General features: G+C 33.4%; 1 protein-coding gene across 1 annotated transcript in view; it reads right to left on the bottom strand.

Annotated features, from left to right (window-relative positions):
• The window catches only part of BBS7 (Bardet-Biedl syndrome 7), a 35,545-nt gene that overhangs the window by 9,147 nt on the left and 8,326 nt on the right, over nucleotides 1–18,072 (bottom strand). The window contains exons 5-13 of the mRNA XM_042935595.1: nucleotides 15,934–16,120; nucleotides 13,441–13,513; nucleotides 12,659–12,775; nucleotides 10,887–11,017; nucleotides 9,551–9,635; nucleotides 8,460–8,562; nucleotides 6,630–6,822; nucleotides 5,336–5,410; nucleotides 2,267–2,332 (exon numbers count right to left, since the gene is read on the bottom strand). Of these exons, the coding sequence (XP_042791529.1) occupies nucleotides 2,267–2,332; nucleotides 5,336–5,410; nucleotides 6,630–6,822; nucleotides 8,460–8,562; nucleotides 9,551–9,635; nucleotides 10,887–11,017; nucleotides 12,659–12,775; nucleotides 13,441–13,513; nucleotides 15,934–16,120 (1,030 nt within the window). The remainder of the gene's footprint in view (nucleotides 1–2,266; nucleotides 2,333–5,335; nucleotides 5,411–6,629; nucleotides 6,823–8,459; nucleotides 8,563–9,550; nucleotides 9,636–10,886; nucleotides 11,018–12,658; nucleotides 12,776–13,440; nucleotides 13,514–15,933; nucleotides 16,121–18,072) is intronic.

The raw sequence follows: 18,072 nt of genomic DNA, 5'->3' as shown, positions 1-18,072 counted from the left end.
ATATTCCATGGAATGCATAAATAGCTAATTATTCAACCATTCAATTATTGAATGTTCACTTTGGTTCCACTCCTCTGCTTCTACAAGCAATACTGCAGTTAATTAAATACATATCTGTGTGTATAATACTGTGATTTTATTGCTTAAAATAGATTCCTCCAAGTGGGACTATTGCCTGTTTTTCCAAAGCAGCTATAACAATTTTTATTTCCTTCAGCTATGATTTAGAGTGTCTTTTTCTCATCCCTGCCACATGGTGATGTTGCTTTTTAAAATTTTTTGCCAGTCTGTTAGATAAGCAGAAAATGTTGTTTGTTATTTTAATTTGAATTTCCCTAACAGTAAGTTAGAACATTTTCTTTTAATATTTGCTAGCTATTTTGATTCCCTCTTGTGTGAACTGAGGCACAGAACATATTCTCTGCCTATTTTCCTTACTGAATAGTTGTTTTTATAACAAGTTAGACGTAGTAGTAGTCTTTGTGTTTTACTGATATTCACCCATTACCTAAAAGATAACTAAATTTCCTTCTTTTGAAAAATAATTAGGTACCTAATACATCTATATTTATTTTTTATATATGGCATTAAGATAAGAATCCACTTAATTTTCTTCCAGATATATACCAGTTGTGTTGACACCAATTTTTAAATAGAAATAGTAATTTAACAGAATTTTTCCCTACATAAAAATGTCATGCATTAGGCGCACCTGGGTGGCTCAGTTGGTTAAACGTCCAACTCTTGATTTCAGCTCAGGTCATGGTCTCATGGTTGTGAGATCAAGGTCTGCATTGGGCTCTACAGTGGGTGTGAAGCCTGCTTAATGTTTTCTCTCTCCCTCTTCCTCTGCCCCTCCCCCACCTGCACTCTTTCTCTCAAAAAAAAAAAAAAAAAGTCATCCATTAAATTTCCATAAATGTATGTTAAGCTCTAGTTCTATACAATTTTATTGCACTCCCTATTTATTTAGGCCTTTTAAATACCCTGCATTATTTTTATTACAGTAGTTTCATAGTATGTTTTACCATATAAGTTTCACCTTTTTCTTCTTTTTCATTAGTTTTCTTGCATCTATCATTAAAGTTTTAAGTTGCATCCAACTTAAAAAAAAGAACATAGCTTTTTAATATATTTAGGCCTACTTCCCAATTTATTGGCACAGTCTTGTTCAGTGGATATGTAATTTAAAATGTTTAATTAGGTTACATAAAATATGTTTAAGTATAGTCCTTTAGAAATAAATTTATTCCAGTTTTCAATTTTTCTTTCAAAATACACAAAAGGGGACTTATGCAGACTAAAATAAATTGTTTAGGGGAAAAAAACCTACACTTAACTGGAACTTCCTTAACTAGATGTGAAAAAGTTATTGTACAACATCTCTCTTGAAAAACACAGACTGAATCTCTGAGCATCAACACTTCTCCAAAACAACCATTCCTTAATTTTTTAGATCATAAATATATCAAAAATAATTTTTAAAAACCTCACACAAATTAATTAACTAAATTAGATTTGTGTGCTACAATCAGTATTTAATTATGAAAGAGATTATATTACTAAATTGCTGAAGAAAATACTAAAAGATTTTCTTTAGAAAGATGGTAATGCATGACATTATTGGAACACAATCAGAAAAATCCAAATGGTAGGAAAATATAGGACAAATGCTCAAATACTTCAATAACCAAATTACCTTGTCTGGACCATGACTGGATCAAACAAACTGTAAAAAAAAACTCAGTGAAATCTAAATACTAAATATTTGATGAAACTAAGAAATTATTGTTAATTTTTCTTAGGTGTTATAATAGTATTGTGGTTATGTTTTAAAAAATAGTTCTTATCTTTTGGACATATGTACTGAAATATTTACAACTGAAATTATAAAAAAATCTTGTATTTGCTTCAGAATATTTTGGGATAGACAGTGATAGTATAAACAAGAACGTCATGAGTTGATGACTACTGAAGCTGAAGTCATTACTTTTCCATACATTTGAAACTTTCCAGAATAGAAAATTCGAAAAAAAAATTCCACTAAGAGGAAATTCAGGATTGGTAATTTTAGAGAAGGTGATTGGTTGTGTGCCAATAGCAGAGATAATGGTTTGGGCTGAGTTAAAACCCAGCTGGTCATCCAGCAGTCATTACTTATTTCAGGGAGAAAACAATACAAAGAAGTGATATGATACATTGCAAGATATACCTAGGGGGAAGAACGTTCAAACTTTCAATTAAAGGTAATGTCAAACATTTTTACCTTGAGTTCCAGCCTTGTGGTATTTGCCTGGCACCGATAAGTGGCGAGAAGAAAGTTGTCATTTGACTAGGAAAAATTCAAAGTTAAGGCAAAGGATAAACTCACATTTTTATAATAATAAAAACATCATCAATAATAATAATGGTTATCATTTATAAAGCACATATCATGTGGGTGACACTGTGCTAAGTGCTTTTTTCTTATTCCTGCAAACAACCCTATGCGAACTTTTACTAAATAAGTTTTTACAGATGGAGAAACTGTAGCATTCGGGTTAGGAAAATTTTCCAAAAGCTCATAAGTAAAGAAATCAGAATCCAAATGAATACTTTTAAGACACAAGCTCATGCTCTTTCCAGCCTGAGTTTCTACAATAACATTTTTTTAATGTTTATTTTGAGGGAGAAAGCGAGGGGGGAGGGGAAGAGGGAGAGGAGAGAGAGAACCCCAAGCAGGCTCCACACTGTCAGTGCAGAGCCCAACACAGAGCTTGAACTCACAACCATGAGATCATGATTTGAGCCAAAATCAAGAGTAGGTCGCTCAAATGACTAAGTCACCCAGGTGCCACTACAATACTTTAAAATATTAATTTTTCTAAAAATTTAACTGACAGCACAAACTTCTAATGTTTACACTATTAAAAGACAAAACATGAATGTCTTTGATTATCACAAATAGTTATAGAGGACTAAGAAATATCATATCTCTGTATTTCCAGCAAATAGCACAGTGCCTGAGATGATACTGTAAGCATTCAATACATGTTTGTTGAATTAAATTAGACAGGTTACTTCAAATATGATAACTTCTGGAAACTGAATATTAAACTACTAAAAACAGAGAAATATATCTGGGTTATGAATTGCAAAACCAGACAAAGCAACATGAAATACTTAGTATGCAATTTTCATATACTACTATTTCCCTATTTTTAATAAGTAAATGAAGAAAAAGGATGCTAATATCAAAAAGAAAATTTGAACGTTTTAATTTAAAATCATTTAAATTTAGTAAACAGAATATCAATCAACCTGAAAATAAATATACTTTCGTGTGGTTAAAAACAAATGTTACATACCTAAGTATTTATGAATAAGATGATAAAGATTAAAATACGTGAAATGTCTGGGATTAGGTTTGGGATAGGAGATAGAGGAGAGCATAAAACAAGACTGGCCGTATGTTGAAGTGAACAATGAGTATAGTGAGGTTATTATACTATTCTCTCTACTTGTGTATATACTTGAAATCCCCATGTTAAGGCTTTTTTTTTTTTAAAGCCATCCTTCTAGAAAATGGGTTTTAAGTTAGTATAAAATACTCATTTCAAAGAATCCTGCAATGATGTAAATAGGTTGATCTTTCACAGTAATTTAGGAATTAAGATTTTAAGATTAACTTGATTTTTTGAATGAAAATAAAAATGTAGGCTTTAATCTTTTATGTTTTATTCTCAAACAGGGATGGCAAACCACACATATTGCATAATACAACTGTGATAAAATCTCTCTCTTTTTTTTAAATATTTATTTTTGAGAGAGAGACACACACACAGCACAAGTGGGGGAGGGGCAGAGAGAGAAGGAAACACAGAATCCCAAGCAGGCTCCAGGCTCTGAGCTGCCAGCACAGAGCCCGATGCGGGGCTCGAACTCACAAGCTGTGAGATCATGACCTGAGCTGAAGTCAGACGCTCAACCGACTGAGCCACCCAGGCGCCCCTGATAAAATCTCTTATTCTCAAACAGGGATGACAAACCATACATACTACATAATACAACTATGAAAACTCTCTCTTAAAAGAAAAGCTTTACTATAAAATTATATTAAAAACTATTCCCGAATATAGCTATCAACTTTGTTCTTCATCTACTCTTTTTATTCTTCCCTTTAAAAAAAATTTTTTTTAATGTTTACTTATTTTTGAAGGAGAGAGAGGACAGAGTGTGAGTGGGGGAGGGGCAGAGAGAGAGGGAGACACAGAATCCGAAGCAAGCTCTGGGACGCGAGGCTCAAACTCACAAACCGCAAGATCATGACCTGAGTCACAGTCAGAGGCTCAACTGACTGAGCCACCCAGGCACCCCTATTCCTCCCTTTTTTATATGTATAATGACTTGCCAACTCTAATCATCATCTGCTCTGGCTTGCCTTCTCCAAAACAACCGTTCCAGACCTTATTTTCCCTAACTTCTCTCCAGGAGCCACACTTAGTTCTGGGACTGCTAGTGTGTGCTAGTACTGAACAGAAAGAAGTGATATATTAAGCATATCCAAAAGCTCTGATACAATCTCATCCAAGACACTTTACACATGGTAAGTACCCACCAAATGTCTGCTAAATAAAGGTTAAGCAAGATTCAACAAGCCCAGAAATGGTGAAAAAGAACAAGCAGAAGAAACAGACCATGTTCAAATGTAGGAATGTGTGAAACTATATAGCATTTTCAAGAAATTTTAAGAACTTCAGTTTGGCAGCAATAATGTGCATGGGAGGGAAGGTAGCAGCTGGTAAGAGATCAGCTAGAGATGTAATCAAGAGCTGAATCATGGAAAGCTGTTATGCCACAATGAGGAATCTGACTTATATGCAGCAGGAAATAAGGAATCTTTAAAGGTTTTGAAAAAAGAAATGACATGGTGATATTTACATTTTAGGAAGACCTCTCTGGTGGCGGTGTACAGCAGAGCCTGGAGGTGAGAGGCAATACTGGAGATAGAAAAACTGATAGATGAGTAGTTCAAACAAACATGGTAAGGGCCTGAAAAGTTAACAGAAGTGGAAATGAAGCAGAGTAGAGACATAGGAGCCAAGGACATAGACTGGCAAAAAATAGTGACTAACTGGATTTAACAGATCAGAGAAAGGAAGGAATCTAGGAAAACACCCCAGTTTTCTGGATTATCTGAAAATAGGGGAAATGAGCTGAAACAGATTTTGAGGGAAAGGTTATGAAAAACAGATTGAAGAAACATTAAACCTTAGTAGCATTTATTAGGCTTTATTCAAAATGGTATAATAGAAATGAAAAAGTGTCTGAAAAATTCTTGATACTTTTTACTCACCTCAGAATCACAGCTGCTAAAGCTGACAACAGCAGAATTTTTATCCACATCAAGTAAATCTATTGGAACATCACTCTACAGTCAATATTAAAAAAAAAAAAATGGTTCAGATGGAAAGCTAAAAAATTTACAAAACATTATTTTCTCTTAGGGTTCTCTTTAGTTCTAGTTCATGTTCATCTTTAAATTTGAGCATATGAATTCTCTTAATTTACATTTGATAATGTACTTCTAGAAAATAAATGCACTAAAAAATGTTATATCACAATGTTTATTTTTTTCTAATTTGGACTATTAGAGATCATAAACGATCATCTCTCACCACCCCCTTAAAAGTATAATCTTTCTACCTATTTTTGTCAATGCTAAAAATGTTACCATAGTCTAAAAATAATAATATGGCCATTCTGATTCTATCAGTTCATTTTTATCAATTTAGTTTTTACCTGCATCACAAAAATGAGATAATTTTTGGTCTCCTCTAGAGAGGTAGCTCCTAGGGCACTGTTTTTGCACTCAGTTCTATCTAAATGGTGCTCCTAGAGTTGTGTAATGCAGCCCTTATGCTAGCATTACCTAAGACAGATTTCAGCCTTTAAATTTTAATTAATAATCTGATCTCTCCCCCACATCTTTTTAAACATTATCTTCTTTCTCCACTTTATTCTCTTCTCATCTTCTTATGGGTTTTCCATCTTTTGCTTGTTTTCCATTCATCCTACTACCATCCTTTCCCACTCCCTGAATATCTTACAATTTAAAGAAAAACTGATTAAATATATTATTGAATGGAGTTGTGTATTATTACCCCTATATTTCACCTTTTGGGAATATATTTTGTCTACGGACCTACCCAGAAACTGGTGGTTAATGAGCAAGCTGTACTGTAAGCTACCATTTTAGAATTGAGAGCTTAAAAAAAAGGTTCTAATAAGGGCATTAAATACTGCAGTTTTCTAAATCGCATCTCTTAAAATTCTCTTAAGATCGCCAAAGAACAAAACCCTTACTGTTCTTTTTGATGCTTCTTAAAACTTAAGTCCATCAGTCTTTCGTTTAATACTTACAGGATAAATAAAAAGTAAAGATATAACTTAGATAATCTATGAGCAAACTGATTATCTAATAGAAGATTAGATAAACCTTTAAAATTACTATCTAAGCTAAATGCAATTTAAAGAAAAACACTTAAAATTACTGTCTAAAATTAAAAGTGTTCAATAATAATTAGTGCATACGGCTGGTCTGCAAAATAGATCCAATCACAAAACAAAGAAATTAGACACTGGCTTACCTGTATTAAGACATTATCTATTGCTGTCTGCACCTCTAAGATGAGGCTGTAGCTGGCATCATCTTTATTTAATGTAAACTTGTCATTTACACTAAATGAAGGTACTGCTGATTTTGCTTTGCTTGATTGGGAAGACTGTTGATATTTCTCTCTTTCCTGTAGTACCTTATACTGCAGATGTTCCAGCTCACTCCTAGAGAGAATATATACAACTGTCACCTATAAGTATAAACATTTGAAGTCCTTAGAATGATTACAAGAATTTGAGACATTTACTTGTGCAAAACGGATTTTTATTAGTTGAACTAGAACTATGACACTAATACAAAGTTTTGTTTCTATGACTAACCAAACAATTCCACATTATTTATCTCTAATCTAAAAATTAAAACTCAGTCCCATACCAGCAATATTAATAAAGAGTTGTAACTATCAAGGCAAGCTGAAAATAATCAGTTCTAACATACAAATCTAGTTATAGTTAATCAGAAGAGAAACTAATTGTACTGGAGCAGAGAAATATGTTAGACTTAATTTGAAGAAACAAAATGTGTAAAACCAGTAAATATGTGCCTTTCAGTAAAAATTAGGGGAAACAGACAAAATAAGAAGGAGGCTGTGGAGTACTAACATTTTGGGGACCATAAGATGATCATGAGCCAGTGGTACAGCTGAGTTTCTTCTATCAAGTGTTTAAAAGGATTCTGTTGACCTTCAACTGTACAGACATTGCTTCATTGCTTAGAGTCACTTCAGTTAAAGGGAAACAACATATGCAAATGTAACAACTAGTAACTGAGAAACAACAACATGAGGCTTAGCCAGCCCCAACTTAGGGGAAAAAATCTGGGTAAGAGCTTGGAAGGGATTTGTGCGATAAACAAAACAAAGGAAAAGATTCATTCGTACAAGAAATATTTACTTAGAGCCTCATATGTACCTATGTTGCAGGTGCTGAATGAACAAAACAGACATAAGCTTCTCATGAGCTTACATTCCACTGGAATCAGGAGGGACAGACTCGGTTATAAATGTAAGGTATACTGACGATGTGAGAGAATAGCCATTAATTCTACTTGGTTTCCTTATTGCATGAACGTTGGAGCTTGGAGTCCAGGTGGCTTTGCTAAACTGGCTTGTGGTAAACATGTGGTGTGGCTTTAGTAAACTAGTACTTGTGGCATTTTGCTGCCTTAAAAACTTAAGTAGCCCTCAACTACCACCAAAAATAAAAATAGATCAGCCCTCACTGCCCCCAAGAGGTTGGTAAGGGTTGAAGTAGGGAGAGCAGTCATTAGAAGTTTCAGCAACTCCCACTTCTTCACTGTATGAAGCAAATTTACTTGAGTCTGGGGTCTCTTTTCATAGGATTTGTCAAACTGAACAGGCCACAGAAGCAATCCCTGTGTCTAAAAGAGTCAACATTACTCATTTCCAGTAAGAAAACTGATAAGCCAATGTTACAGATTCATAAGGGTCCACAGGAGCAGTAAACAGTACAATTAAGAAGGAATACAGCTGTCTGTGTTGGTCTCTTTCTAATGTCTGTGAAAAAACAAAACACTACAACTATCTATAAACAAATGAAAAATGTAATTTTTGATCTAGGAAAAAGTCAGTATAGAAAAAAGTAATAATATGTATATAAATAATATAAAAAGTATATTTATAACTTTAAAATACTAATTAGCACTTACTGCAAATTTTCTCAAACTGATAAATTTAAAAAGGTGATAAAATAATTAATTGTATAATTTCTTCCAATAAAATATAAGAACTACACACTTCATGAAATTAAAAAAAAAAGCAAACAAAAAAATCCAAAATTACCTTAAGTTAGAAATTTTATTTTGCATCTCCTGATTAATTTTTACTTCTTCTCCTGGTCCACTTTCCTTATGCATAGGCTCTGTTGTCAGACCTGTAACCCAGCCTGCAGAGATGAATTAAATTGTGCACCATTAAGTACTGCTAGTATTAAAAGAAACCCCAATATACATGCCCCTTTGTCCACCAACATCAACCTCATTTAGTCCTAGGACTTATTGTCCTTCAAAAAACAAGACAAAACAACAAAATATATCAAGCTGGAAAATACTGAAGCCATAAAGAAACTACATAATAAACATTTGTGATACTATTTTTATTTTGTGTAAACTACTATAATACTATGATTAAAGAAATCTTTCACTTCTCAATTTATAGTTTTAGTTTTCAAGTATGGAATAAGTCAACACAATTCTAGCAAGTTCAAATATACCTGATGAATTAGAACTGTCTTTCGAAAATCATGTTTATGGAAAGTTAAACTCTCGCATTGGCTATTTTAAGAATGTAAAAGAATCACTAACTCAAAAGCAAGGGAATTTTTATAAGAAATATAGACAGTAACAAAACACAAACTAAAGTTCAGTAAATACTTCTTTTTAAACCAAAGAATATCATTTAATTTTCAAAGATTAAGTAGAGTATGTTAAGTACTCCATTATTCACATATTACCTCTTTTATAAACCAATACACCTACTCCTTCCCTCCTTAATTTTTAACCAGTAAAGGTTTTAATGCTATAGGTAAGACTGATTTACTAATAACACTTTTTTTAAAAAGTTATCATCAAAAATAATTTATTAAGGGACGCCTGGGTGGCTCAGTCAGGTAAGTGTCTGACTCTTGATTTCAGCTCAGGTCATGATCTCAGGATTGTGAGACTGAGCTCTGTGTTGGGCCCTGGGCTGAGCATGGAGCTTGCTTGAGATTCTCTCTCCCTCTCTCTCTCTCTCTGCTCCTCCCCCACTCATGCTTGCTTGCTCTCATGCTCTCTCTCTCAAAATTAACATTAAATAATAACATTAAAAAATAATTTATTAAATGTATATTTTTTCTTAATGATTCTTTCTTTACCTATTACCATTTCCCTTACCTGAATACGTGGATACCACAATTTCATCATAGCCTTCTTTCCCTACACAACCACCCTGGATAGATGTGACACTTTCAGACAACATCTAAAACAAATTTAAGATCAAGTACTTCATTAATAGCTAAAAAGTGCACAGACATATTAAAATAAGTAATAAAACTTATTTTCCTCCCTCCAGACATTCAACATACATTTATTGAATACTTATCATTCGAAACACTGAGATTGGAGAGGCAAAAATCCTGCACAAATGGCAGAAAATTCCAGTGCTTTTAAATTTGGGGGAAAGAAGACTGAAAATGACTCATATATGTGTGTGTAGCACTCAGCCACAGTAGCCACATAATGAGCAAAAATCATTTATTTATATAAAGAGGTTTTTTTTAAAAATTACATAAGCAAAACTCCCAATATGTTTAGTCTATCATCTGAATTCTACATACCACCTCTCATGCGTTTTTTCCAAATAGTTTTTGGAAATGAACAAAGAATAAAGTTTTTTAGATGAATAAAGGAGATGATAGCCTCTATGAAACCTTTAGGGAATTTTTATTCCCATATTATCTATGTAATACCTTTATCTATACATCAAAACATCTGTATTTGCTCATCTACAGTTAAAGTTGGGACTGAGGGGAAGCACTAGTAGTGAAATCAGACAAAGAAAACTTGATACTGGTTGTGGTTTTTGTTGTTGTTTTTTTTTAAAACAGCCTCAATCCATCCTGCATAAGGCAGGATGGGAAACCCTGGACTAGAGAACACCACTTTATGAAACCGAAAGATTCATTTTACAGCAGACTGATTCTCCATGTAACTCCGTACCTTGGCATAAACAAGCTTAACTACATTAAAATCTGTGAACTAAAATTACTCATATTTAGTAATTCTTCTCATTTGGTAAAGTCTTGGGTGGTTAGAAGTGAAATTGCGACTTTTCTCTCTCTGCTCAAGGATATTTTGATATTGTTCTAACAACATGAGTTTATTCCTAAAACATTATTACTTTAAAACAACAGTCTTGTTTGTTACCCAAACATATAAATGTTACTCCTGTAATCCACTATGCATTGTAGAAACTAAGGCAAAATAATTAAAGTTCAGGTATACAATATTTAGAAACCAAATGAAGAAGCAATTTATTATTTATCTGGAAGGCAATAGCCTATTATTCAAACATAAGAGCAGTCTAGAGAAGATTTTGATACATCAAAGCAGCAATATTCTAAGCCAAACACAAGATATTAATATAATTTAATAAAACCCAAAACATCACAATCATCTCTATAATTATTTGATGAATATAAGCATATATAGTCTTTTTAAATGAACTGACCTGATCAAATCGTAGAACAGGCTCATTTGTATTGTCAAAACTATACACTTGTACCACTCCATCATCTCTCCCAACAAGTAAATCTTTAACCCCATCACCCACAATGTCAAAGCTGTCAACACACAAAATACCTTTAAAAAAGATGATAGAGGTGACAAGCTATTAATAAAACTAATATTAGGGCCAAGTACAGACAAAGTAAGGCTGAAAACATGTATATACTGAATCAGAATGGGAAAACAAAGAACAGAAAACTTGAAGCATAATCAGGTATCCCCTTTTCTGCCCACATTCAGCCATTTCCAAGACTTTAAATATAATCTAAATGGAAATGGCTCATAGTTTTTATCTCTAGCTCTGGCCTCTCTCTCCCCAGAGCTCCAGACTTCTACATCCAAGATCCTATACAGCATCTTCTTTGAGACGTCCATTTGCATCTCAAACGTCCTATGCCCCAAAGAAAATTCTTCATTCCCCTTTAGTGCACCCCATCAATGGTCCTTCCCCAAACTCTCCTCATCTCAGTAAGGTATCACCCATTTGTTCAGGCCAAAAATCTAGACTACATCTCTGATTCCTGTCTTTTTCTCACTGCCCAGACCAAATCCCTTAGCAAATCTTAACAGCTCTATCTCCAAAATATATACTGAAATTGAGTCCTTCCCATTTCCAACTACCATTAGCCTAGCTCAGGCCACTTATCTGTAGTCTAGACTAAAATAAATTATAACAACTATAACAATGACTTCCTAACTGATCGCCACACTTTCAATTTTGAGCTGCTTCCCCCAGATCCATTCTCCCTGGTATGTTTTTTGCTTTGTTTTGTTAGATTAGATCATATCATACTCCCACTTACAATTCTCCAAAGACTTCCCACTGCACATAGATTAAAATTCAATCCTTTTCCAAGGTCCACAAGGACCTACATGATTTGGCCCTATGCTAAGTCTCTGACTTGTCTTGTCATGCTAATGCATTTAGCCACACTGACCTTCACTTTGCTCCTCAAATGAATCAAGTTTACTTATGCCTTGATTTTTTCCTCTTTACTTATGCCCTGATTTTTTCCTCTTTCTGGAGCATAATTTTCCCCCCAATTTTTACATTACTAACTCCTTTTCTTATGAATCAGATCTCGGCTCAAATTTCACCTTTTATAAGACACCTTCCATTACCACCCAGTCTAAATTTAGTTTTCTTCCTTCCACCTATCACTAATGCATCACTGTCTGATATTTTTTTCAGATGACTTAGATGAAGTTATCTATTTATTCATTTGTTTATTCTCTGTCTCCCCTAACAAGTATTTGTTGAAGGAATAAATGAATACATGAATAGAATTACTATACCTATAAATAGCCATCTTACTACTTTCTAAGTCAGATATAAATTTCCTCAGAAAGGTATAAATCCTTTAGAAAACCAGAATATTCCCTGACTCACTATACTTCTTCCTTGCTTAATATCAAATATTCCTAAATTCCAATTAATTTCCTACATCAGTGAATAATGGATTTGATACTATGGATGGACATTAGCCCACAAAAACCTACCTATCCTAAATTACCATTACCATTTCTTAATTAAAAAATGATGCCAAAGTATGACAGACCTGCTAAATAAACAAAGAGTAAATAAATCTGAGGTGGCTCTGTAAATTGTTAAGCTTACCAAATACTGTGAATAAATAAAACAGAATGAACTATATAAAATTTAGGATATTTAATAATGAATGACATTTCAGAATCTAAACTACATCAAAAACATACCTCCCAGCTTTTTCTCATTTCGAATTTCCCACTTGTGTATCGGTTTGGAGGTAGTGATCTGAATAAGCCCAAGTTTTCCATCTGATGTTCCAAACAAAAGGTCTTCTCCAGAGTCACCTAGTTTATAATTAAAGTTAACATGTTAGGGGCACCTCGGTGGCTCAGTCGATTAAGTGTCCGACTTCAGCTCAGGTCATGATCTCACGGTTGGTGGGTTCAAGCCCTGCGTCAGGCTCTGTGCCGACAGCTCAGAGCCTGGAGCTTGCTTCAGATTTTGTGTCTCTCTCTCACTCTGTCCCTACCCCACTCATGCTCTGTTTCTGTCTCAAAAATAAATAAACATAAAAAAAAATTTTTTTTAAGTCAACATGTTATACTTATCTCATGACTCATAAGATCTCCTTAAAACTGAAAAAATTTTCATATACATGGACTTTAATGTAAAAATATCATTTAAAAAATATAAAAAGACAGAAAACTTAATTTTGGAGGATGGTTATATAGTCACAGAATTTTATAAACTAAGAGATAAGACCCTTCCTCATCATCTAATTTTAAGATGAGGACACTGAAAATTAAAGTTCAACAATTCATTATTGTTAGTTACTGGCAAGTTATCAGACTACTGTCTCAATTCCAGTTCATTAACATATAGTTACATTATTAAAAACTTAACATACAGTTAAATGATTAACTATACTTAATATATAATTAAATGATTAAAAACCTGAAATATCTAGACTTAAATAACATAACGCACTTCCTTATTTTATTGTGATTACCGCCATTTCCGTTGTGTAGTGCTAAAACAGTAGGTGGGCCAGGAACTTCAGTTTCATACATCACATCAGATCCCTGAAGAAGAACAAGTATTTTAAAACTGAAACAGAACATAAATTTAGTATACATACTCCTTGATAACATCAGTATTCATATAAAGAAAAACTCTAGAATAAAACTGCTGAAAAAAGTTAGACTGTGATTATTAACTTGCATTTCTTTAGCAATTTTGTATATGTTAACTCATTTTAAAATATATAATATTTAAAGATCACGAAGAAATATTTAAAATACTCAACACTTAGAGAAGTTTTCAATTTAAATACTTTGTTTGCCCAAAAACTTGACACTGGTAAATTTTCCTATCAAAGCTTTCCAGGAATAAGTTTTTTGTTCTGTTTTCTTTAACTCAGAGCACAAATATTTAAACAGACCCAAAGTTACTTCCTAAGAAAAAGACAAGCCCAGGGGCTCAATTTTGCTTCCTGAAAAATGTGAATGAAGTTTGCCACCCTAGTCCCAGAGTGGTAGCAGACATGTGTCATCTAAGGCAGAAAATAGCCCCTACCTAACCCTCAACCTGATTCTCATCGTCAACCTTAAGAGGTCGTCCAGGTTCTCAGGATGGTAACTGACACAAGAAGGTTATGCAGATTTTTTTTTCAACAGGACTTCTCACTCTTTAATGTGCCATTACACTTTTTGGTACTCCAAGAAGGTAGGTGGTGAGTACCACCAGAACAGCAATATCAAACATCTAGGGTGTTATCTCTTAGGGTAGTACATTGAATGTGTTGTTTCCTTTAGTTGGATAATACCAGCAGGTGGGTTCTCAGTGTTTTCATTGTACAGAAGAAGAGACTGAAGTTGGGAGCAGTTAACTTGACATAGTCACATGGTCAATACGTATTTGGGTATTTCCAAAACCTATTCCAGTGAGAGGCAGAATGACGTGTTATTTAGAGAAGAAAATAAGTTACGTCCATTTATTTGTCTTTTTTAAAATTTTGCCACTTCTAATGTTTTCATTTAGTACATAGTATTTTGTGAAGCTATTAAAGAATAGGGTACTTATAAGTATCTACACTTACATGGAAAAAATAACTATGATAAATCATTCAACGAAAAAAATGTGAAATTATAGTAAATATGTAATGACCTTTTAGTTAAATATATATAGAATATATAAAAGTAATGTGCTTTATCTTTTATTTATAATTACATTTGAAATTTCATATATATCAACTATATAAACACAAAAGAATCCACAAGAAAACTGTTTAAAAAAAGGCTACTTCTGGGGCAATGGATAATGAGCAGTAAAGGGGAGGAAGGACATATGAAGGGCAGAGCAAAGGCTTCAAGCTGTAACTTCCCACAAATCCTTACTGAATTCTTTATTTTTACAGCAAGTACATGGATCTCTTCTAGTTAAACAAAGCAGAATCCTAGAATCAGCTGGAACAATTTCTAACTGAATTCTAGCCAGCTCCTGTTTAAAAGCCTTATTCAAACAATTCATATTTGGGAGTACAGGCTATGGAAGAAATTAATTATTCATCCCTCTAGAATGAATCTTGAACATTACTTTATCTTCCCTTGGCAGGGGGGTGGGGGGGGCAGGGAGAACCTCATAGAACCATTGGATTTTTCCTTCTATAAAAGGACTAACACCAAGAAGTGGCCATCTGACTATGAAATTCCAAAGAATGAGATAGCCTGTAATGGCACAGAATAAACAGCTAGATTTTTTATTCAATTGCGCTATCATTAGCCCAAGTTTCTGATCCAAATAATCCACCTGTTCTATGTTATTTGCATTAAACTTTATTTTGTGGATCCTGGTGTTTGTATGTATGTGTATTTTATTGAAAGTCACTTTTGAAGAGACATAGGTGTAACTATTATACTAATAACAATACCTTATGCATCATGGTTTTTAATAGAAATATAAGGACAATAAAATGATTTTTCCCTCTATCATTCATTTATTCATCCAACAAGTATTTACTGAGTGCTTATTTTGTTGCACATACTGTCATAAATATGGAATAAACCCAAATGATACATCCTTTGATCTCAACTATTCCTTCTTTGTTAAAGCCTAACATCCACTCCCCAACCCAATTTCCTCCATTTATTTGATTTTGGCAGGGAGGAAAGGGTAATGGAGGAAGAAAGCCAAAAAAAAAAGCTGCGAAGGGTTCTATAGCAAAGGCACTCCATTCAAACTGGACTAACTCAGAAATTATGTATGGGATTGGGAGGAAGCATCCTTTTTCCCATGTATGCCTAAAACTCACCAAAGATCTTAATACATTTGGCTCAAGTTAAAAAAAATTAGCATACCAATTAAAAGGCATTTTTTCCAGATATAATTTTAAGTAAGACATTTAAAGCGGCAGTAATAAGTAATTTAACTTAAATACACATTGTTCAGTAATACTTATTTAGCATAAATTATGAAAAACTATAAAAATGCAAATCACAGAAACCTGTAAAACTCTGAGCACTCTGTCCTGGCAGGCCAATACTGGTGTAATACTAGGTAATCTTTCCACTGGAAGGCAGATGACATCATTGATTTTGTCCCCAGAAAGGTAATAATGCTGGTCTTTGCAGTCACAATAATGGTTATAGATGTAACTTGCACTGAGAAAGAGGTCTGAGCCAGATATATGCCTGAGAACATTAAAAGTAATAAAAAATATCCATATTTTTAAAAATAAGCATAGAAAACTCCTGAACTTTTATGAGATGAAAATAAGTTTATACAGTTTCTATCATTTTATCACAGACTTAAAGAATAGATATTTTTCCCCCTCATTTCCCCCACTTAATTTTAGCCTTTAGGTATAACATTGATTTTGAAAGCTGTGAAGACCTTAAGGTCTTAGGCATCTCAAAAATTAAGCTCAGAAAAAATGAAAACAAAGACAATGATAATTTAACTGTCTATATCTGAAGACAATTTGAAAAAAGGAACTTTTTTTAAATGCATACTATGTGACAAGCACTGTCCTAAATGATTTACATGTATTACATGGATTAGCTTAATCCTCATAATGTTAAAAAGCAGGGACCATTATTATTCCTTTTGACAGAGAACAATAAAATGTTAGGTAACCTGTCTAATGGCACACAACCAGTAGTGGAGTAGACTGCATTAGAGAGTTAGCTTTCTTACTACTTTTCTGAACTGTCTAGCAAAGGCTGTTGGAAATGAATCTACTTTAAATGGTAAACAGTGAAAAAAAAAATATTTCATTAGATTTTTATCTTGAAAAAAGAAATGAAAAACATTCATTTTAAATTATATTTAACAAAATGTAGGCAATAATCATAACAACATTCTAATTCTATATCGAATCCAGTTTTCACTTGGGGAGCTGAAACTTGACAAAAATTATATACTAGTATATTACCTTTCACTTGTAGACTGCTATAACCATAAAGAAGGTGATAATAAAGAAGGTAATTTTATTTGAAGGTTTATTTGAAGGTGAAACTTCTAAAGTCTGGTTAGAAAGTTTTGGAATTAAAATTATTTCTTATCCTATAATTATCCTCATTGATTTTCTCTTCTTCAATTATCGCTTAAGTGGCCTCACTCTGTGGCTCTGCATATGATTTCAGTAGTCCTCAATATCATTTTTATCAACTAACAAAATTCTTTTTCAAGACTTAAAGTTTCATCTAGAAATCTATCTGTATTACATTTGCAATTATATTGCAGTTACACATTTTCCAAAGTACTGCTTACAGTCACTATTGTTGACAAGAGCAGGGATAGATGGAAACGTTAAGCAGGGAAGGGATGCATGAGTGGTAACCAACTTGTAAGTTGTTGTAAGTGCTCTCTTACTGAATCTTGCCAAGTTATAACCTTGCTTTCCTATGCACCCTTATAAATTTGGGGATTCAGACAATAAATTTTCAAAATTAAGTAAAGATCTTCTCCATCCTGCCACTGCCACTCCAATAAAAACATTTAAGAAACTAGCAAAAGCGACTATTGTCTAGGAAATTCCTTATCTTTCTCAAACCTTTGCCCACACATCCTTCTGAATGTGAGTTATGCTAATTATTAATGTATTACTTTGATTTTAGCATTTTACAATTATCATTGACCATGTCTATCTACAAAAGCATTTCGAAAGTATTCTATTCTTATTAAACCACTGAACTCACTCCCATATACCACTGTTTAAATCTTACCTAATCTCACCAAACCAAAGTTTTGCGGCTTGGATGTCAGGACATGAGACATGCATTATACAGAATTATACAGGACAGCTGTGCATTACACAGAACGCTGAACTGAGTTAGCAGTTTTCAAACCAATATCTGGTTGCTTATAGAACTTGGCTGCATCATAGTCAAATGAAGAACTTTTTCTTTTAACCCACTCCTAATAATTCCGATTCTGCAGGTATGAGTAAGACAAGAAATCTACTCTTTTAAGCTGCCAAGGGATGCTCCTCAGTAGTAGGTCTGAGGACAGTGGGTTAGATAAACTTCAAAGGCTTTTCAGCCCCCCATGATTAAAAAAAACTAAAATTTAAACTGCAAAATCTCACATATCCAAAAGCCCTTAAGGGAGTTATTTTTACTCAGGGTCTTAACTGATTTAC

The sequence above is a fragment of the Panthera leo genome, chromosome B1 (assembly GCF_018350215.1).
Source record: "Panthera leo isolate Ple1 chromosome B1, P.leo_Ple1_pat1.1, whole genome shotgun sequence".
NCBI classification, from domain to species: Eukaryota; Metazoa; Chordata; class Mammalia; order Carnivora; family Felidae; genus Panthera; species Panthera leo.
The sequence above is the reverse complement of the archived record's forward strand: the minus strand, read 5'-3'. Positions and strand labels throughout refer to the sequence as shown.